This window comes from Sapajus apella, unplaced genomic scaffold, assembly GCF_009761245.1.
Source record: "Sapajus apella isolate SASKATOON/1434 unplaced genomic scaffold, GSC_monkey_1.0 scaffold61, whole genome shotgun sequence".
Taxonomy (NCBI): domain Eukaryota; kingdom Metazoa; phylum Chordata; class Mammalia; order Primates; family Cebidae; genus Sapajus; species Sapajus apella.
Window position 1 is genome coordinate 9,180,053 of NW_022437001.1, and position 23,469 is coordinate 9,203,521.

The 23,469-nt window shown below is 35.2% G+C and overlaps 1 protein-coding gene across 6 annotated transcripts in view; it reads right to left on the reverse strand.

The window, feature by feature from the left end:
• Nucleotides 1–304: 304 nt before the first annotated feature.
• Nucleotides 305–23,469, reverse strand: part of GAB1 (GRB2 associated binding protein 1) — a 132,280-nt gene continuing 109,115 nt past the window's right edge. For 3 of the 6 annotated variants that reach the window (XM_032246498.1, XM_032246499.1, XM_032246497.1), the window contains 5 exons: nucleotides 16,627–16,716; nucleotides 14,912–15,005; nucleotides 13,878–14,001; nucleotides 8,140–8,262; nucleotides 305–5,466 (listed from right to left, as the gene is read on the reverse strand). In XM_032246498.1, the coding sequence (XP_032102389.1) occupies nucleotides 5,308–5,466; nucleotides 8,140–8,262; nucleotides 13,878–14,001; nucleotides 14,912–15,005; nucleotides 16,627–16,716 (590 nt within the window). In that variant the 3' untranslated portion in view covers nucleotides 305–5,307. The remainder of the gene's footprint in view (nucleotides 5,467–8,139; nucleotides 8,263–13,877; nucleotides 14,002–14,911; nucleotides 15,006–16,626; nucleotides 16,717–23,469) is intronic. The other 3 variants (XM_032246494.1, XM_032246500.1, XM_032246496.1) reach the window with 3 other exon arrangements.

The following is a 23,469-nucleotide window of genomic DNA, read 5'->3' on the forward strand; positions in this document are numbered from 1 at the left end:
CATCTAGTGTTTGACCAAACACATGGGCGCCATAGCTTCACCACATTGACACATAAAATTAACCATCAGAATACCATATCTGATAAAGTGGGCTTTTTGGGGTATTATTTGATTTTAATTTTTAAATTTTCTATACCACTGTATGTCCCTGCACTCCCCACCCTCAGAGTACTCCAAATGTTCCAAGCACCACATGGAACACAAAATCAGCGGAGACATGTTAAGAGTTAATCACCAACAATAACCATAAGTAATAGTAATAAAATCTTTTCTAATGAAGTGTAGAAACATATTAGAAACTTAATTTTCTCTAGGCGTTCCTTTATTTCATCAAAAATAGTTATTTTGTATGATTTTAAATCAGGAAATCTAAGAGGACATGTTACCCAATCACAAGTTAATAAAATGCCTCCCATTACAGACTCAGCTTTTTAAATACTCAATAACATTCACAGAATTGACAAGTTATTCTCCATAAAATTCTAACAAAAACTGCAACTCAAAAAGTGTGACTATATCAGAGATGGTGGTAACTTCCTCAAAGAAGTTACATTCAAATACCCAGGAGTCTCATGGTTTACAAGGTGCCAGACATATAAGAAAATAATCTCAAAGAAGATAACCTCACAGTACCCAAACTTCCCAAATATGATTTAGTGACAGAGTTGCAAGTGGACTGGATGGGCTAAGAGAACCAAAGTGCCGACTTACAGTAATTGTTAGGATTTTACAAAGTACTGGAGATGTTAGAAACTCACATAGAAATGAAAAAGCTCAGCAAGTTAATAAACAGAATCATTTCCCAAGCCACATTTTACGTATAAAACCTAGTTTCTGAAGATAAAGGTTGCATGTGGGCTTACGTTTATTTTGACTTTTACTCAATAAAATGCTGGTAGCACTGGCTGGCTGGAGGAGTAACAGGGAACTTGTATGTGGCAACAGAGTTTCTCCAGGAAGCTTTTCCTCTTTAGTTAGAGAGGATCGTGACTTGTATTTCAACATGACTTAGTGAGATCTTTGTTGCAGAAAATGAGTGACACATAGAAGTGCGACTGGGAAGCACAGTTAATGGCAGAATTAGGTTTTTGATGCAGATTAAGACTCTAAGGAAGGGTTGGAAATATAAATTTCTATGTCGTTATTAGTTCACAATCTTAGTGTCCAAATTGTCTATTTAAGGCCTGGAAACCAAATTGTTTGAAAAGTTTTATTTGGTAGGAGAAAAGATCTACAATGGGACCTTTACAAAGATTATGAGCAAGAGGAGAGAAATAAATTTATACATATGATTTTGTTGTCAAAATTTGGGATGATCATCAGCAATCAAGAACTTACATAAAACCACCTTTTTAGGTAAAGGAAGTAGAAACTATGTTAATACCTTGACCAGTCAGTTTGCTGAAATTCTGTTAACAGGTATTATACTGAACAGGAAGAAAATTAAGTCTATAGAAGACAAACCAAATCATTTTTAACTGTAGTAATGCATAAATTATTTAGACAGATTGAAAACAACCATCTCAATAACCTAACAGTTGATTTCTATCAAATCAAGTCCATGGTGTCTACAGTATTTATTTATACTATGGCTTTTCATCTCCTAGTTGTTTTTAAAATTATACATATATATGTATGTAACATCAGGTGTTGACAGTAATTGTTATCATAGAATGTGTATCTTTCTCACTGTGTGTATCCACTTGATTTGTTCATATGTCTAATCCCTGTCATGGACCTGATTGCTTACCTGACAGTGGAGGACAAGACCTATCAGAATGACCTGAAGACAGAAATAGGAAGGATCAGCTCACCTCAGCATTATTAAAAGGCCAAAGGGTCTGTAGTCAAAGTACTAACACCAACACTTTTAACGAGCCAAAAAAGAGGCACTAGGTGTGTTTGTGAACACGGAAGAATTATAATCAGTAGCTACAGCATAGTGTGTAGTAGGCATAAAGTAGTTAATATTTTAACAAAATACAAAAATACTGTTTTCTCTAAAGGGGGAAGTAGACAACTTCCCATAAGTAGAAAAAGAAAAACACTGGTATTCAATTTCCGGTTTAAATGCATTTATGAAGGAAGACTGTAATCCCTATTAATTAAATATAAAAGAGTCCAGCAGAAATTATGACCTTAATGTACAAGTATAGTGATATTTCTGTATCAAATTAAATTTAGTCTATGATTAAATACAATGCTATATATACACACACACAAACAGACACACTCATAGTACCTTTATGGAATTCTCTAAAATGCTCACAGTAACTTATATGGTATTGATAATGATAAAGATGTATAAACTGAAGTGTAGATGTAAAAAATCTGTACAGCTTACTAAATGATACCTTCCATGGGTTAAACAGCTTTTTCGAGTTTGAATTTTAAGTTTTGAAAGCAGAACTGTGCTTTGGTATTCAAACCTTCATAAAATCTTACGATTTTTCAAAATAACGAATTAAGGTAAAGAACTCTAAAGTGGAAGAAAAAGACTTCCAACTATAACATCATAACTGTCACATGGTTAACCAGTGGTTTTTAGCCCACTCCTGGCCAAAGTCTAGCTTCTTGGAGGTGAGTAAAATGGTTTGATTCAAATTTAGTTTTTATATGTGTATATTTTACAACTTAATAAAAATGCTCATTCTAAAATGTCACATACCCTACTTTAACACACTGGAGACTGCTTATGTATTAATTTTCACTACCAGGATAATTTATCTTTGTATAGACCTTGAATAAATTTAGCTATCTCTAACTAAAGAATTTCCTGAGATGTATGTTTAAAACCCATTATTTTTGCTGACATATGTATGAATCAAAATTTTCTTGGTAATATACAAATAAAGGCATAGCTATAAATTGGGTGCTGTTTTCATCAACCATGTATTAACTCTACATTTGTGTTATTCAGGAATAATTCAGAATCTTATTATGCTTAGTAAGGAGCCAAAATGAATAAACTTAAATGTGAACTCAAAATAGATTTATATTGATAAGATGGACTTTTCAGGCTATATATATTGGGATTACACATAAAATTTCATTTAAAAAAGATTCTAGTGCTAAAAATGTTGGAAAACACTGCTCTATAAAAAACTTTTAATTCTCTAATACAATGTTCAATGTGATTTAGTTTTCTAAAGAAAACTGCCTTTCTAATACCTCCCTGTTCTTATTCAGAATAATGGGAAATTTTCTGAAAATGAGAGTGCTGCAAATCTTCAAATATGGTAACTTGTAAAAAGTTAATGATAAATTAAACTAAAAACATTCATAAGCGCTTTAGACCCTTCTGATAGACAGCTGTAAAGAAAGATTTTTTATTTTTGAATTAATCATGTATTTATTACTGTGTTTAAAATCTTAACTATATTCATCCTCCAAGTAACAGAATTCAGTATCTTTACACATTAGCTGTATTGTGTGTTTTGATAGTTTAGGCACATTTTAGTGATTTTAGATTTTATTTTGTGGTTTCATTATAAAACAGCTTGCACACCAAACTCAATCAATCTTTTTTATTTAAAAATTTACCTAAAAATTCACTTCTGGGTTTTAGTTTTTGTTTAAAAAGAAGCAAATGTTTAAAGGCATCAAATGTTACTGGTCTACAATTCATCTTGCTATGAACATTTTTAGTTTGTGGATTGGGAAAATAAACCTATTATATTGATTAGGCACAGTACTATGGCCAATGGGTGAGAAATCAGGGCACATCTATGTATTTAGGCAACAGTTAAAGGTCTGAATGGAGGGAGTCATGCCTCACATGTGGACTCTCCTTTCTCTATGCCCCCTCCAAATATTGTTACAAGTTTCAAATCAGTACGAGATTGTATGTAACTTGGTGAAAAGACAAACAACTATACCTGTTTTCTAAATTACGTTGCAAAGCCAAGACAGAAGAATATAACTGTAGCCTCACTGTAACTTGTGGTCTTAATATCTATGTCACAGGACCACGTCATAGGTGAGACAGAATTATACCATCCTTCTGGTGGTTTCAGAAATCTAGTTGGAAGGAGTCCATGACTATAAAATTTCACATTATAGCAAGGCTCCAATATTTCTTGAATTGGGTCAGTGAATATAAATCACAGTACAAAATCCTTAATTCTTTTAGTGGAAAAGCAACAGGTACTACATATGAGAATCACTTATATAACATCTATTTTTTTTTAAAAAAATGCAGATATAAGATATTAATTGCATAGGGATTTAAATATAAGGCCAAGAAGAATATTAAGTAAAAAAATCATAGAAAGGGCACTATGGTGTCAAAAGATAGAATTTCATAGAGTAACAAATCTAAATTACTGTCTAATTAAAAATCACAGTATGTTGCTATAACTAACAGTGAATGTCAACTGCTTTATTAATTCCAAACTGAAAACCAATATTAGGACTAACAAGAACACAACCAAAGCTCATTGTCTAAACCTGATCAGTGTATTAGCATATCACTGCCTGGTACGTACCTGATTAGTTATATAATCTACCTTTTGCAAATAACACTTAATACATGTTAACAAGTGTAAGAGCACATCATCACTGCATGCCATCAATGATTTGCAGGCTTACTTGATAGTGTAATTATTAAGTCTTTCAAAGGTGCAAGATCCTACCCGGCAGAATCTTCACTCGATGAATCAACAACGCTGTAATTCACAAAATATAACAAAGTTCCACCATTAAAAACTAAATGTACAATAACCAGAGAACTAGGTCCTGACACCGGTACATACATTATCCTCAGCATTTTGGAAGGCAACAAATGATGAGTCCAAGTATAAGCTAATGGTTATCACCTGAAGCTGCAGGTTGAAGGCTAACTTGTGAATCTACCTCTCATTTTAATGTTGCTAGACTGCAGTTTAAACAGCAATTTCCAAATCTAAAAGTAGCTTAGTTAACTTAGTATTGTTATATAAAGTAGTGTGACAATAAACAAGGATTCTCAATGGAATTATGTTAAGATACATTGGGAATACCCCAAACAATGTTTTAGATGAAAAAGTGCATGAATACAGTAATACTATGAGTGTGTTAACTATGGAACAAATGTTTCTCTGGGAGCTAAACAATACTATTTTCCCACATTATTTACATGTTATGAATTGTTCAGATACCACAAAGCACCACTTAAGTCTAAATTGCTTGATTATGTCAGAAAGGTCCTTTGACTTCAACTCTACTCATTTGAGAATCTACCTAGAGTAGAAGTGTCAAGTCATTCTTCAAAAGGGATTTATCTTTAAATTCAGTTCTCTTTTGTTCAGAAATGGCAAGGCAGTATTTTCATTTCACACTCTTCGTTGGCGTTTCTGATTCTGTGGACTGTCTCCCATCTGTCCAGGCTTCCCGGGTACTCTTGAGAGCCAAGGTCTTCTGTTGGTCAACAACGACATAATCCACCCTCTCATCTGCTACACTGCTGCCTGAGCCACTGGTCTTTTGCTAAAACACAAAGAAAAAAAAAAGTCCAACATATAAAGGAGTGTTTCTGAGTAAAACTCAGTCTTAAAACACAGACACACATGCATTGTGAATACTCTTTTCTTTTTGAGAACGAGTTTTGCTCTTGTTGCCCAGGCTGGAGTGCAGTGGTGCAATCTCAGCTCACTGCAACCTCTGTCTCCTGGGTTGAAGCAATTCTCCTGTCTCAGCCTCCCAAATAGCAGGGATTACAGGCATGCGTCACCACACCTGGCTAATTTTGTATTTTTAGTAGAGACAGGGTTTCACCATGTTGGTCAGGCTGGTGTCAAACTCCTGACCTCAGGTGATCTGCCCACCTTGGCCTCCCAAAGTGTTGGGATTACAGGCATGAGCCACCATGCCTCGCCATGAATACTCTTAAAATTTTTCTGGGTCACACACAAAAAATAATATCAACTACCTAAACTTAAAAATGTCTCTCTCCTAACTATATACTAATTGCCTTATTAAATTTATAAAATGACTCCATCTCAATAAAAAAAGAATTCAAACTAATGCTTCCATTGCAGATGAAATTCATATACAATAGGGACAGCAGATGCCTGTTTTATCTTAACATAGACAGCTTGATTCTCCTGTCAACTTAAGTTTGACTTTCTCTCAAGCTCTGAGAGCATGAATCAATGTTTACTTTGACAGCACAAGAAATTTTTTTTTGAAAAGCATTACCTCAAGAATGACAAACTACATGGCTGATGCCCTCTTATTCCTAAAATTCAAAAAGAGATAGATACTTAAATAAAATTATCAATGCACTGCTGCGCTCACTAGAAAGTGAAATGTCTAAGGTATAAGAAAAGCAGAGGGAGTGGTGAGCTTCTAAATGGTAAAGGCAGCGTTGGCTTTAGGATGACTATCAATCTCAAAAATGCAATCAGGAGGCCCTGTATTGAAATGAGACTATCCCGTCAAACTAGGGATCCTTAAAGGGAACTGATGGGGTCCTAGGGTGGTAGCACCTCCTGGTTCCTAGCAGAAGCAAATATAAATAGTTTATGGAGGAAATTCAGGTCCTCAGAATTCCCACAGATACGTTCAACAAAATGAGTTTGCAATAAAAACATAAAACACACAAAGAAACAAGCTGTAGAGAGTGTGAGTTAGGAGAAACAATATACACAGATGCAACCTCCAAGGATTTCAGATATTGAAAAAGTGCTATTAAATTAGCTAGATATATTTGAAAAAGAATATAATGAAACAGAATTTCATTTTAGAAATGGAAAAGCAGTATCTGAATAGTGCCTGAGACTTTCCCATAATTGATAAAAAAAAAATACGAATCCAAAAAGAAGACAGCACTTCTAACAAATCAGGATAAATAAAAAGGAATCTATGTCTAGACATATCGTAGTGAACCTGTAGAATACCAAAGACATAGAAATGATCTTAAAATCAGCCAGTCAGAGAAGACATTAGCTACAAGGGAATTACAATTAGACTAACAGCAAATTTTTCTATAGGAATAGAAGCAAGACAGTGGGTGGGACAGTATCTTCTATGGGCTGAGAGAAAATTATTGTTGATCAAGAACTGTGAACTTAAGCAAACTGTTTCCAAGAGAAGGCAAAATAAAGACATTTAAGTTAAACAAAAACTGAAAAAAGTTTTTGTAGAGTCCAGCCCTACAGGGTCCTGTGAGCCCCTCTCTACAGGTGTGGAGACGAGAAACTGTGGAAATAAAAGACACAAGACATCAAGAAAGAGAAAACCGAGTTTGGGCTGAGGGGTCCACTGCCAACCAAAGCATGGAGTCTCCCACGGGGTCTCCCACCCACAGGTTTCCACCAACAGATCTCCACTAATGCCACTTCTAAAGAGTATATTTCAGGTGGAGGGAAAATTATTGTAGAAGGAAAGTCTGAGAAATAAGAAAGAATGCTAAAGAGGCTGGTAAACACGTAGAAAAGTGTAAATAAACATTGTTATATAAGAAGAACAGTAATAATATTGTCTAATTTGTGGGTTTAACAAAAAGATAACATTAAAATTTTGTACAAAAATAGCAAATAATTTGAACAAACATTTTAAGGAGAATAAAGACACTAGACTGGTTAATTATAGAATTCATTAAATAATGGCTGGGCACGGTGGCTTCCGCCTGTAATCTCAGCACTTTGGAGGGCCAAGTCAGGTGGATCACTTGAGGTCAGGAGTTCAAGAGCATCCTAGGTAATACAGTGAAACCCTGTCTCTACTAAAAATACAAAAATTAGCCAGGAGTGGTGGTGTGCATCTGTAATCCCAACTATTTGGGAGGCTGAGGCAGGAGAATCGTCTGGACCTGGGAGGTGGAGGTTGCAGTGAGCCAAGATCACACCACTGCACTCCAGCCTGACCAACAGAGCAAGGCTCTGTCTCAAAAAAAAAACAAACAAACAAAAAAAACGTTAAATAACCATTTCAACGGTAACCACTAAGAGTAAAAAGTATAAAATTTCCAACCATCAGGAAGGAAAAAAAATAATCAGCCCCATAACTATGTTATTTGTGGTTTATGAGACAGCATCAAGTAGCAGACCAGACTAAAATTTATATTGAACATAACTTAGTAAAATTCTCCCAAAGGAGGTAATTCTTCAGGTTTGAAGTGTGAACTAACTGTATACACAGAAGAGGCATGTCACTCACCTTACGTGGTGGTGTGGATTTCCCAGAATCTAAGTCGAGATCTAGGTATTCCACCTGTTTGTCTCCTTTAGGCTTGATCATAGGGCTGCTTCCTCCATCAAGACTGTTACTGCCAAAGAGATTCTGAAAGTATTAGACAACAAAATCAATGGTCATACATTCACCAGACATACCACTTATACTGTTTGACATCTACTGAAGCCTAAATATTTGCTTTCAAGAGGACATAACTTAAAAAGTTAAACCACCTTTCAGGATAGAAAGAAAATAAGTAAACTGATTAAAGCCTAGCTTACAGCAAGCTAAACATGGTTTCAAAAGTTAAACTTGGTTCACACTAAGATTGAGACATCAAGAGATAGCTAGCTATGATAGCCCAACTTGAAATTATTAAAACATATCTGTACTCAAGTATGCTTTTACTCTACCGGATCTTTATACTCCTTGCTTTCAAATTAAATTTAAACAAACTTTCCACATTTTATTTAAAGGCTTTCAAACTAAAATTTGTTTCGAGTAAATATGTTATCTATGGAAACATGACTCCACTGGCTAAGTCTATTTTGCTTCAATCATTTGGATTTTTTTTACCACTTAATTTCCTTAGTCTGATCTTTTCCTTCTTGAAAGGCATACATTCTAAAGAATATATTTAAGGGAAAAGGAAAATTATTACCTAATGAAGGCCTGAGATACAAAAAGAAGTGATAAAGAAGCTGGTAAACATGCAGAAAAATGTAAACAAGCATAGTTTATATAATAAGAGCAATAATAATACTAACTTGCGGGTTTAAAAAGACAGAATTAAAATTTTGGACAAAAATAGCACATAATTTATGCCAACATTTTAAAGAAAGTGAAGACATTGGTTAATTCTGGAATTTATAAATAACCGTTTTAGATAATTTGTATAGTAGGATTACTCTCTAAAAAATGCTAAAGAAGATAGGAATATATGCAATAAACAACAGGAACAAAAAACTTGAGGCAGAAGAATGAAAATCAGGCACTTCAAGATCAATGCCAAATAGAAAAGGCTGGCATGAACCTAAGTGCCTATATATTCCCTCCACTCTAATTACAACAGGGTTCTATTATACATCTGCTCTAATTTTAATGTATGTGTTGCTGAAGCGAGCACTATACATGTGACTTATTTCCATGCCTTACTCCTTTTAACCCCATCTAGAAATGTTCTTGGCTTCTTATATGCAAGACTGTGTATTTCGCATTAGGGATTTTCATTCTTGTGCACTGTTGATATTTATGTTCATATATTATCTCATACTTTTGAAGAAAACCATAATGATTTAACAAAGTTAAAAATTTACACGTTATGATGAACAAAACAATCTGAAAACTGCATACGTCTGGTGGTTCTGTTGATTCTTTTTCTGTTGCTACTTCATTTATATTTGCTTAGGTTAAACAGAAAAAACTGTGCCTTAGGGAAAGGATGCTTCTAGAAAAACATTGAGACTATTCCCTCATTTCGCAGCAGGGCTAATAGCTGGTAAGGAACCTTGTTGTGAATTATTAAAACGTACTTCTTGCGCTGGGGTGACACAGCTCTATGCTGTGGGTGACTGCAGCTTGCTGAGCAGGACATGGCCTGGATTTCACATAATCAGGTATGCAGTATGTTTATGCAGTAAAAAACATGCACAACTAAACATAATGTTCTTATTTGGCGAAATAGATTTTTTAAACCAAATTTATCAATTACTGCAAATAAAACATTAAAAAATATAGAAAATGGCTGGTTGTGTTGGATCATGCCTATAATCCCAGCACTTTGGAAGGCCAAGGTGGGCAGATCACCTGAGGTCAGGAGTTTGAGATCAGCCTGGCCAACATGGTGAAACCCCATCTCTACTGAAAACTACAAAAATTAGCCGGGTGTGGTGGTGGTCATAATCCCACCTACTTGGGAGGCTGAGGCAGGAGAATCGCTTGAACCCAGGAGGCAGAGGTTACAGTGAGCCAAGATCGCGCCACTGCACTCCAGCCTGGGAAACAGGGGGAAACCCTGTCTGAAAAAATAAAATAAAATAAAAAATAACATGTAGGGCACAAAAAATATAAGCAAGTTTTGGTCCTCAATTAATATAAATCTCTCTCTTTTTTCAAATTCATGGAGAAACTGAAATCATCATGAAACATTTTATCTGAATGACTCTATATATCATTGTCACATAAAATCAGCCATGAATGTGTAAAAAATTCTATATTCAAATGTGATCAATGAAAGACCTGCATTTCTCTGATTAGAAATGTCTAGAAGTAACTGCAGTATTACAAGGCTATAAAAGAAACTCATAAATTCATATGACCTGCATGCATAATACCAATAAATTGCTCTTAAAGAGAATTTCTCAGAGTGGCTAGTTAACCTATTTTATGTCTATTACTACTAGAACTGAACACTTTTCCATCTTTAAGTATTGTTAACATTTGTGTCTACAAGGAAGTCTATTTGCTCTTGATTTAATCTCCATTGGGAATAGCCTGTCTGTATTCTAGCCTTTCCCCCAGTATTTTCCCAAAACAGTTTAGAGAAACTCTAAGATTTTAGAAGGTAAGCGTTCTTTGAAATAATAAACCAGTAGTGCTAATTTTTTTTTTTTTTTTTTTTTTGAGATGGAGTCTTGATCTGTTGCCTGGGCTGGAGTGCAGTGGCTTGATTTTGACTCACTGCAACTTCTGCCTCTTGGGCTCAATAAATTCCCCTGCTTCAGCCTCCTGAGTAACTGGGATTATGGGCACCTGCCACCATGACAGGCTAATTTTTGTATTTTTGGTAGAGATGGAGTTTCACCATGTTGGCCAGGCTGGTTTAAACTACTGACCTCAGATGATCCGCCCGCCTTGGCCTCCCAAAGTTCTGGGATTACAGGTGTAAGCCACTGCACCCAGCCTAGATTTTTTTAAAATTCTTTAAAAATTATGTAAAGTCATTTGACATATTTTTGTTGTTATTATCACATAACAATATGTATGCCTTTTGTTATAGTGTACCTTCATTTGAATTTCAGGTGTCATATTAAGAATTCAGTTGATAATATGTAACTTTTGATCTAAACTTAAAGAAGTTTGTTACATATTGCTATAATTCTCACATTCTTTTCTAAGGGAGAGTGGTATGGACTATGATGAGTCCTTGCAGTTGGCAGCATGGGGAGATAGAATTCACACTGCTGACTTTTCTATTGTACTTGGTAGATAGGTATGTCCTCTTGGGCCATTTTTGCTTTTTTCTTACACATAGAACCTAAATAAGTACTTCAGAAATTCACCACAGGCCGGGTGCAATGGCTCATGCCTGTAATCCCAGCACTTTGGGAGGGCAAGCAGGTGGATCATTTAAGGTTAGGAGTTTGAGACCAGCCTGGGCAACATAGTAAAACGCTGTCTCTACTAAAAATATAAAAATTAGTTGGGCACGGTTGCACATGCCTATAATCCCAGCTACTCAGAAGGCTGAGGCAGGAGAATCATTTGAACCCAGGAGGTAGAAGCTGCAGTGAGCTGAGATCATGCCACTGCACTCCAGCCTGGGGGATAGCACGAGACTGTCTCCAAAGAAAAAAAAAGAAATTTGCCACATTGTGTTTACTTTCATTTAGACATCTCTACTGGTAGCAAGTAAAAGGACTCTTCTGGCTTTATGTCATTAGGTGTAAAAAAAGTATTTTGATTTCCTTTGATTTCTGATTGTAATGTTCTTATTTTTCATCTTTTCCCTTCATCTAACACCCATGACAAATCATATTTTTAAACATTCCTATTATATGGTCTTGCCAAAATTTGTATGGCTATTCACTCTTTTAGGCAAAAGACACTCTTTAGAACCTCAGAAAATACTATAATTACTTTACAATAAGAAAACAGTTCACTCGACTACATAAAGTTGAAAATTGGTGACAATATCTACTCTGACCCAAAATTTAGGATTTAGAATTTTACTAGAGTCAACGTACTATACTGAGGAAAACTAACTTAATAATAATAGAATTCCACTCAAGTTGAAAAATAGTGAATACGAAAGCAAAAGTCAATTAATAAAAACTGCCCTGGCTTGAAAAATCAGTGAAAACATTATTGATATACTGATTATATTATTTGAGTGCTTTATAAATTTGGTATCTTATTAAAAAATTTGTATAGACAAGGTATCACTTATGTTGCCCAGGCTAGGTGTGAACTCCTAGGCTCAAGAGATCCTGCTTCAGCTTGCTGAGTGGCTGGGACTACAGGCGCATGTCACTGTGCTTGGCTAAATTTGATAATATTTTAAAGTTAACTAATTTAAGCAGAAAATCAAGTTTTTCATTTCACTTAATTATGTTTCCTGACAACATAGTTGTAACAAACCTGGTTCTGCCTAAAGTCTATTAAGGATGAAAAGCCAATTCATTGCTAGAATTGGGCTTTATATTTTATACCTCTATATAGGGCTGTTTTAAATAATATAGGGCCGCTAAAGTGTTAATTCATTCCAAATTTTGACATTAGGTATTTGCTTATCCTGGTAGATACAGCAGACTGTCCCTCAATACCTGCTCTCCCCCTCCCACATGCATGGGATTGTTAGGTGGGCCCACTGTTCCTCGGATCTAACACTGTTTTCCAGCTCCTTTGTGTCTATGTGTGACCACACCAGCTAAGTTCTGGTTAATGCTTTGTATACAGCAGTTTCGATGAACCATCCTTATGAGGCAGTTCTTTTTCTCCCTTTCCTCCATCTTGGAGTTGGAATGTGGCTCTGTTGGCCAGACATCATCTTATCCAATGAGCATATGCGCACACCCAAGGAAAGAATACTGGAGAGCTGGAAAAGGTCTGAATCCCTGAAGACGCTATGGAAGAGAGCTGCTACAACACCTTGGATTGACTTTCTCTAGACTTTTCCACAAGAAAGAAAGAAAATTCTCTCGAGTCACAAATAAATACTTATTTTCTTTTACTCAGATGGGAACTTAATCCTAAAGGATATACTTATCTACCAAAATGCAAATAACAAAGCAAACATTAAATCTTACAAGGAAAATGTAAAGCAAAATATTTTTAAAAATTAAAATTGGTTTGTATTCTTAAATGTATGAAGTATTTTCTGGCAACTACCTGATTTCTGAGGAACAAAATGCTCACTACTATTAGAAAATTCTCATGCTTTATGGCAGTATAGCCAACCTGGAACATGTTACGTTTATAAGAGGTCTTCTTTAATCTTTACACTTATCTAAGGGTATATTTATTTATAAGACCATTTCAACATCAGAGGGCTGTGACATAGCCTTAGAGAACTGCTTTATAAAATGCTGTATATTTTTCTGAAGAGTATAAAAAATCAAGTATCTCTCAAATGACATATAATGGAAAACTTTATTCTTTTTTTCAAATTAGAGACAGGGTCACATGTTGCCCAGGCTAGCATCAAACTGTTGGACTCAAGGACTCAAGTGACCCTCCCACATCAGTCTCCCAAACAGTTGAAACTACAGGGTTGTGCCACTGCGCCGGGCAATTTTTATTTTTTTAACTCATTTACAGTATATTTTCACCTTTTATTGGTTTTAGAGTTTACGGTATTATTTTTAATAAGCATTTTAAAAAGTTTTATTGCTTCTTAAGTATTATAAAGAAGGATGTGAGGATAAAATTTATAGATGGAAAGAACAGTTCTAGCTTGAATGATTTAAACGGGCTGCTCAGGGAGAAGTTAAGACTTTACATACTGGGTCTTCACTGGACAGGTTTGGGTTCATGGGAACATAATTCTCTTCACTGTCATGTGAGTCACTGCTTGAAGTGGTGCTATGCACTGAATCCGGTCGGGGGGACATGGGAAACCTAGAAGAGCTAATTACAAAAATCATCATCACAAACATAAGACTTGACAAAAATATCTAAAATTATTCCCCAAATAAAAATGAGAGATAATCTGCATTCTTTCAGAAATACTCCCTTATGTTTATAATCACTCATTGTACACATTTATGACATAATTTTTGTGCACAAACACATAACTAATATTTACAACTGTATTATAAAAGTATATTTTGGACAGCAAAGTATTTCGTGTAGAACAAACAAACTACTACCAGTGACTTTGTCAGAAGTAGAAAGCTTCTGATATAAAATGGAAGGCTTAAGAATTTTGTTTTTTTAAAAAACTATATATATATATATATATATATATACACACACACACACACACACACATAAAACATGATCATATGTTCAATATAAGTTTGTAACTCATAAATTTCTCTCATTTTCCTATATATATTTAAATAAGTTTCAGTTAAATAATCCCCACAAGAGACTACCATATTTTCAAGATTAGTAGTCCTCAGAAATTTTTGGTTTCACAGACCCTTTACAGTCTTAAAAATTATTGAGAATCCCAAGAAATGTCTGTTTACATGAGTTATATCTATTAATTTTGCCATCTTAGAATTGAAAATAGACACCTTTTTAAAACACAAGTAGTACACAAATATTCATTCTATTGGGTGTCACAATGATATGATCACATATCATGTAGCCTCTGGAAAACTCTACTGTACACTCAGAAGGAGCAAATAAATACAGCAAATAACATCTTAATATATTAATGAAAATAGTTTTGACTTTACAGAACCCCCCAAAAGGGGGCTCTTCAGATCATCCATTGAGAACCACTATTCTAGATATTTTCCATGATAATGAACAATTCTAGATAGTCACATTATTCATACAAATTACATATTTTAGACAAAGGACTCACTCTCGAGCAAAACTCCTAGTGATGGGAGATCTAACTGGGGCTTGTAATTCTTCCCATTCTGGCAAAGGTTTTATTTCTAAAGGTGCTGGCTTGGCTGAAAAGAAAAATAGGAAAGGGATTTTTAGTGTACAGAACTTTGGAAAACAAACAAGATTTGCTCTAACTCTATATTTGATAGCCAGAGTAAACCTAAGACCACCTAGTTTCACATATGAAATGAGGTTCATGAATGTTACATGATTTGCCCAAGGTTGCATAGCTAAGTAATTAGCGCTAAGAGCTAAATCAGATAACGTTTTCATGATTTTTACTTCAAAGCCTAAATCTCTATTACAACATGTTGCTTCTTAAGTAAATATCTTATGAATATAAACTAAATGAGATGAAGAAAGAATGTGACCCAGTTCTTTTGTAGTTGCTTTATACGTTTCATTATTTCATAAATTATTTCACTAATTTCATACTCAAAGAAATTTAATCATCTATGTAAAATAATTCCTATTCTTCAATATTGAAGCATATAACTATAGATATAAAATGATGCATAGAAACTATGAAAATTTTGTCAAAACCCTAAATCAAAAAAATGTTTGAATTTTTTAGAATAATTCATGCCAGTCTGGAAACAAACAAAACAAAACAATATTATATCTTTGGATCCAAACTCTGTCCTGAGAAAAGGGCATAATTATTTTACTTCAAATTGTTAGTGTAATTTAACCAATAAATCTCTTGCTCATTATATACAATTAAGTAAATGCTAATATTTTTGTTAGTTCCATTTATAAGTGATCTTTACTTATCTCATTATTGCAGTAGACAATTAAACCAATATATACCACAGATTTCTTAGCCATTTTCTTAAAGTCAAGACTGAAAATTTTTTCAGACATTTATGGAGTGAGCAAAAGAACGAAAACAATACTATTTAATCCTAGATACTTTAGGAAACTATCTAAACATGTGAGGTAAATATTTCAGTAATGTTTCATTCTGCCACTCTTAACCAAAAATTTCATCTTTCCAGGTTTATTTATAGTCTTTGTCTATGTATGTTTGATTTTAATCAATTATGGCATAATTACCATTAAACTATAAAACGGATGGCCATTTTAAATAACCATATACGTTGAGGCTCATAAGCAAGTATTTTTGTCAACTCACATATAATGAAGACCAAATTAACTTATTAAATTCAAGCTAAAATCATTTTCCTTGTCTATATTCTTAAAATGGACACATACAGAATATTCTGCCAACTAAAAGTATTTCTTTAACTCTTACTGTTTTACCTTTTTGACATCCAAAGGCTAATAGCAGTTTAGCTGTCAATTTTTAAATAATGGGACAATTAATCCATGGAAATGATTCTTTATTCTGTCTCAGGACAGAATACATATACAGAAATACAGAAGATAACAGAAACTCACAAACAGTTCACAAATTTAAAGGATAAAATATTGTCTAAAAAGTTAAAAGAATAATGTACAAGGACAAGTCTGAATATCACATATTATCAAACATTTAACATGCTGCTGTTAATGGCATAGTAAGTAGACTCTATGTATTATGGGAAGCGCTCACTTTAGAATGCTGGAAAGTTTTATTTACAACAGCAGTAGTATTTAAGTTTCTTCTTTCTTGATTTTTAGAAAAAACAAATTACAAAATAAATTCCCAATGCCCCACACAGCATGCGGTGCTAAAGTACATACCCTTTCTTCTCGTAGCAAAGTCACCTATGGTTTGTGAATCAGTTCGCTCTAAACCATGGGGTTTGAGTCTTAAAATTTTAGGACTTTGACCTAATTGGTAAAAAGAAGACTCTCTTAATATAATGTTATTTATTAATTGGAAAATGGATTCTGTAAAAAAGCAACAGAGCCCTGTGCAGAAATGTTACATCTCAAAAGCATGAACAAAGGTTTGTGGAGAATATTTCAGCCTTGCTACATAAAATTCATGCTCATGCCCAGCACAATGGAAAAGAGGAAGTTACATGCAACAATGTAAGAAGCAAGGAGGTATAAAAGATGGTAGGATCTTAGTGTGATAACCAGCCTGGTTAGTTGTTATCTTCATTTGGGGGAACAGAGGGAAAATATGTGCCATGTTAGTTTTTATTCTAACATGTCTTAGAAAACTGGATCAAATTTAAAAAAATTGTAGAATACCCTAGTCAGATCTCAATTACCTCTTTCTTTTTTTTGAAATATGGTGTCTCATATGAAAGCACGAAGGCCTGCCTCCTCCTTGTAATATTACTTTTCTAATTTGATAGAGACGTTTTTAAAGCCTTAATCTGACTATTCCTGTACCTCCTGACCAAGACTCTTCTAGAGAAGCAAGTGGCCACTACTGTATTTGCTAATCTAAAACCAAAACAAGACCAACATTTCCTTCCTCTGGATACTCACTGGTTGCCCAGTGGCTTCATCTTGCAAGAATTAGATGGTTAGATTCTGGTTCTACTGATTGCCTAGCTTCAGTTTAATTAAGTATATGAAAGCATAAATCCAGTTACCATCATCTTCCTTTCATAATTTAATGTTTGTCACATAAAATCACCTCTGAAAAGCCTCTGAAAGGCATATTTCCCATTAGAAGCCTGGATGTCAGAGTTGTAATATCAATCTGAATCAATGACTTAAGCTACTCCATTATTGGTGGCACTAAATTTTCTTTTCTTTTTTTTTTTTTTTTTTGGAATTTACAAAGTTGAATTGACATCTAGTAGGTGGCAGAATCAGAATTTGCTGGTTAAATGCTGATATCTAGCACTTACCTATTGAAATCTAAAAGTCTCTTAAAATATAATTCTGTAGAGGTTATAAAAAATAAAAATTTCCTAACCAATTTTCTAAGTTAAACAATACATTGAGTTTATTCAGAAATGAGGCAGCCTGAGTTTAAAAGGTCAATATGAACATTTTGGGCAACATCTACTCCTTACCCCTAAAATTCCCCAATCCAGGGCCCGTACTGGCAGGACACTTTTCTAAAGCAAGGAAAGATGACAACTTTTTAAACTCCCCCAAATAGTGTGCTACTCTTCAAAAAGAGTAAGACAGAGGGTAAGTCTTAGTATTAAAATAACGTAATTATTTTGGAGTGAAAGGCCCTTACAAATCTAGTTTCTTCATTTTATGAATGAGATTCGCCCAAAGAAAGAAGGAGTTACGTGATTTGCTCAGGTTACGCTTTAATCAGAGGCAGTTAAGACTTCCTCTAGCCTGTCACCAGCTGGTTTGGCACTCTTGTTCTATACCACACTGTCCTACCTTTCCAGACCTTTAGTATATAGAGAATCTCAAGAAATTTAGCTGGAGACCATGTTGGAGCTACTTGAAGTTCATTTTTGAACTCTCCATTGCAGCTAGAGAGCTTACAGCACTCTGTGCTACACAGGAACCCAGACAGAGAAAGGAATAAATGTGCTTATTACAACACTTATGTCTATAGTTGATACTACTCTGAATTTACAGATGTGGCTTGGGGGGACATCTATGTGAATGCCACAGAGAATTGCCCCACCAGTGATGTCTGGTTTAATTACACAATGCTCTTAGAACAATTTTTGGTTTACTGGTCTTGACTGGTTATGTGTGATACATTCCTCCTTTTCTGAAAGATCCGTTTTCATTAGCTCTTCAGCTTCCTCATGATTTTTTCACCATATTTATCTCCCAGTGGTCACTCTTTGCATTTCTCAGCTTTGTGCCCCCAGCATCTTATCTATGTTTGTGGTTAAATAATCAAGGTCACATGACTGCTAAATCTTACCTAGTTATGGTTTCTCACTTTTTCTCTAGTTCTACCTTCCAACTGCCTGACAGGTCACCTCCAATTATTCCTCTGAAACTGAAACTGATTGTTTTCCACCTCCAATACTCTTAGCAATGACACCATTTCCTGGATCCTTAGGTACAAATTCTCAGAGTTATATAGTTCATCCCCTTTGACCATGTGTATTTGGTCTCAAAATGCTAATGATTTTTGTGACAACAAAAAGAGCTTTTAAAATGGTAAGGACTGAAATGTAAGGAGCAGGTAGTCAAGGTCAATGAGAAAGTTACCAGAGCCTGTGTGAATGCTGGTGTGATGACTATAGTCCAGAATGATCACGGCCTTTGAAAAATTACATGGAGGGTCTTTTAAAACCTATGTTTAGAGGAAGAGAAACAAGGCAAGAACAAACGTGTTTGGGAAGAAAAGCTAATCATAATAGATAAAAAAGAGAAACTCAACTTCTATCTTGCTTTGGTCTTCTCTAGCTAGGAGAATGATTTTCAAACTGAAAAGGACAGAAGAAATTATAGCAGCCATTAAAAAAAGGCCATTATGTGAGAAAGGTGTGCGAAAGTCAATTATACAAATTGAGTCATTCTTGTTGCACCCAACTAAATCAGGGTTGAGGGCCAGGGGCAAAAAGCACCCAGGGCACCGAGCCCAAGAATTAACATTTCCACAAGCCCTGGTGCTGAAACAGCCTGCTGCAACCCTAAGACCAGTTTTACCTAGAAGCTGCTGAAATGACCTGCCATGACACTAAAACTGGTTTTACCTACTGCCATCATTCACCAATCAGAGCTTGCCAGTTCCCAAGAAATTCTCTAGTGCCGGCGAGCTTTCTTTCAAAGCAATACATAAGATTTCTCTTTCTAATAAAACTCCCAACCTCCTCTTTGTTCTTTAGATATGACAGACCACTGGGTCTGTGTGTGTGTATCTCAAATTGCAATTCTTACTTCCCAAATAAAATGTTAAAGATTCATCTCTACATTTTTTATTCTGACTTTAACAAGTACAACATACTATCCAGCTACTTTCAAGTTCTATTCAATCAATTACATATCAAGATAGCAGTGATTTTACAAACAAGAACACATACTATATATGATTTATCTGGGGAAGTCATGGAGAACACGGAGATGCCACAAGAATAAACTATGGATGCATTTCCATCATGTTCTCTTGAATTGTGCTCTGCTCTAGCTAGACCATTCTCTTCTCTATTTCTCATGTACATCTTTAAAAGTTCAGCCCTTTTCTACATTCTTTCACTATCAATATCCACCACTGCTTTATCAATCAGTGACTAATTGCCACACAAAGCTCAAGTTACAATACATTCTCTAAGACTGCCCAGAGAAATTACATTACACTTAATCATCAATAATGAACATTTACTTACACATTCTTAGGATTAGATACTCTAAAGCCTCCCAACAACCATGAAAGGAAGATACAATTTAATAAAGATTTTAATTATTTTATTACCAAGCTTGCTGAGGCTTATAGAAGTTAACTTGCCCAGACTCACAAAGATGATGACTGGGAGAGCCAGAATTTAAATCCTGCGAATCTAGAGAGAGGGTTCATGTTCTTAGTCCCATATCCTTATTTCAAACCTAGAATCTTTACTATAGTTACTCTTAGAAGAGTATTCGCATTGTTTTGCTTTTATATACAGTAACTTCTCTCAACTAAATTTTAAGTACTTCACATATTAGAGACGTAAAATCTCTACATTTCTCTGAAGGGTTTACCTTCCTGACCAGTAATTTCTTGTTGGTTACAGTGAAAACATATAAAATGTAAGCAATTGTAATGATGAATAAAATGTGGATTAAGTAAATTTCAAAGACATCACATGCTCCAAGGAGACTCGTATTAGGCAAAAGCAGCTGAATGAAATCAGTAAGCCTTTCACTCAAATTCTTCTTCATCTCCATTACTTTCTTTCCGGGGTGGGTACTAAAAGGGTATTCCTTTTCTAGGGTATTCCTTGGTTTCCTTAATAGAACAATATGATATAATCATATTGAAATTTAAAAAATGCATTTATAAAATTTACATGTATTTTCTACTCTGCGTAAAGCTTAAGGTTAATTTTAGGGCAAAAGCTGCAATGTGGAAATGCTGTACTGAATTGCACCATGTCACTTAGGCATTTTGTTAGCTTAATTTCTCTATGCTTCCATACTCAACTTGACATTTATGTACCAGACAGAAATGAAAATCATACCCAAAGAATAGCCCTATATTACTTAATAGGAGAAAAAGGAGAAAAAAAGTCCAAGGTGTAAGTAGGTCTGTCTTAGCCTTTTCTTCTTCTTTACTGCCTGTATGCAATAGGCCAATGTTTTACTGATTGCTGAAGAAAAGTGTGAAAATAGATAATAAGAAATAAGAAGGCCAGGTGCGGTGACTCACACCTATAATCCCAGCATTTTGGGAGGCCAAGGTGGGTGGATCACGAGGTCAGGAGTTCGAGACCAGGCTGGCCAATATGGTAAAACCCTGTCTCTACTAAAAATACAAAAATTAGCCAGGTGTAGTGGTGTGCACCTGTAGTCCCAGCTACTCAGGAGGCTGAGGCAAGAAAATCGCTTGAACCTGGGAGGTGGAGGTTGCAGTGAGCTGAGATTGCACCACTGCACTCCAGCCTCGGTGACAGAGTGAGATTCCATATCAAAAATAAATAAATAAGAATACTAAAGCAAAGGCAAAAATACACCAACTTTGGTGATTCTCAAATGCTTAGAGTAAACAGAGAACTCATTTGTGTCTGAACCTTTAAGTCCAAGGCAGTTACAACTTGGCTTTTGCTAGACTTGGCTTGAAAAAAGAGTACAACATAATTGAAGAGCACTGACTACTAGAGAAATTTCTATCTGTGCTTTAATCCTTAGGAGGACTGTTAATGTCAATCTCTTGATCATGTGATCTGCTCCCTAATTTGGGGTACAATTAGAGATAGATGTAATTTTACATTTTAAAATAAGAAAATATATGCAAAGAAAAGTCAATGGATTTGTCCAATGTCATTTATTGGGAGGGAGTGGTTGTTAATAGTATTACTAGAAATGAATTCTAGCTTTTTGGATTCTGGGTGTAACATTTTTCAAATATACTGTTGTATACTGTAACCTCATCACTGTAACTGATTTTAATGGTTTCTAAAAGAAAAAAAATGAAAACACTGCTAACTAGAAAACATACGCCATCTAGAAGAGTGTGCAGTGTATGATTCATACCCTCCCTTTGCTTTGCTCTTATATCATGTGAATTCTCATGGAGGAGAAGACTTTTAAAAGTCTTAAAAGCTAAAGCCCTTCAAAAAAAAAAAAAAAAAAAAAAGAGACGATTTTAATTCTAAGGAATTGTCCCCAAGTATTCCAAAGAAAAAAACAGCAGGCCAGAAACAGTGGCTCACACCTGTAATCCTAGCATTGTGGGAGGCTGAGGTGAGAGGATCACTTGAGCCCAGGAGTTCAAGACCAGCCTGGGCAACATAGTGAGAACCTATCTCTAAAAGAAAAAAAAAAAAGAAGAGAGCCTTGCAAACTGCATAAAAACTTTCTGTGCAAACACTGATGTCAAGGCAAAATGTAAGGCAAGTCTTAATGTAGCACCACCATTTTATGCAACCCTAAGAAACAGAGCAGCAAGTATCAGAATACTCTTTTAAAATGAAGGCCCTGACATGCTACAGACATTTACACCAGAAAATGAAAAATTGTCTGATGTCTTTTTTTAAGAAATGTGTACTGCATTGCTATATGAGTTCCACTTATACTCCAAGTACCTCAAAACTTCCAAAAATCACTACACGTTCCCCAAGTTGAGGGAACCACAAAGGGAGACTTTTGCTATGCCTTTCCTGTTTGATCCTGTCTCAACAAAAACTTCAAGAACCCTGGATTTGGAAAACTGGGCAAAGTACTCTTTGAGAAAGAAAAGTGATTTTTGTAACATTTTATATTAAGGAATACAATTATTTTCTCCATTGTGTTCTTAAATCAGAATGAGCTCTCTAGGGACAACCTGATTATGTTACATGCCTGCATAAAATTCTTTAATGGTGCCCTCAGAATAAAGTGTAAGCTCATTATCATAAATTATAACTCCTTCAGGATCAGGCACCTGCAAGGCATCTGGCATTTGTCCCTCCTTTGGTATTTTCCTCCTTCCTTTTCGCCCACCCACCTACCTACCCATGACTCTGGGCCTGTTTCATCTCCCCTGTTTTTAAAGGACCTGGGCACATTGTTTATTCTGACAAGAAGATCCTTTGCCAGGCTGCCCTCCCCTAACATCATTTAATTGCCATTTACAGTCTCAGACTTTCCTCAGGGGAGCTTCCCTAATAGTGCCAACAGTTTACTTCAACCACAGCCCCTTCCACAGTAATTATGATAATGTGTTTACTTCTCCATCCCCTCTCCTAGATGGTGAGCTTCTTCAGGGGAGCAACCTTTTCCTTGTTTGGAAAATTTATATCCTGTAACTGATAGGTGCTTAAATCTGTGTTGAATTAATGTGAATGAACTGCCTTTCTCTTAAAGTTAGTGGTGTTTAATCTGATCAATCTCACACATTTTTGCTTGTCCTTTTTTTGTTTTTGAGAAGGAGTCTGGCTGTGTTGCCCAGGCTGGAGTACAACAGCATTATCTCAGTTCACTGCAACCTCTGACTCCTGGGTTCAAGCAAGTCTCGTGCCTCAGCCTCCTGAGTAACTGGAATGACAGGCACCACCACACCAGGCTAATTTT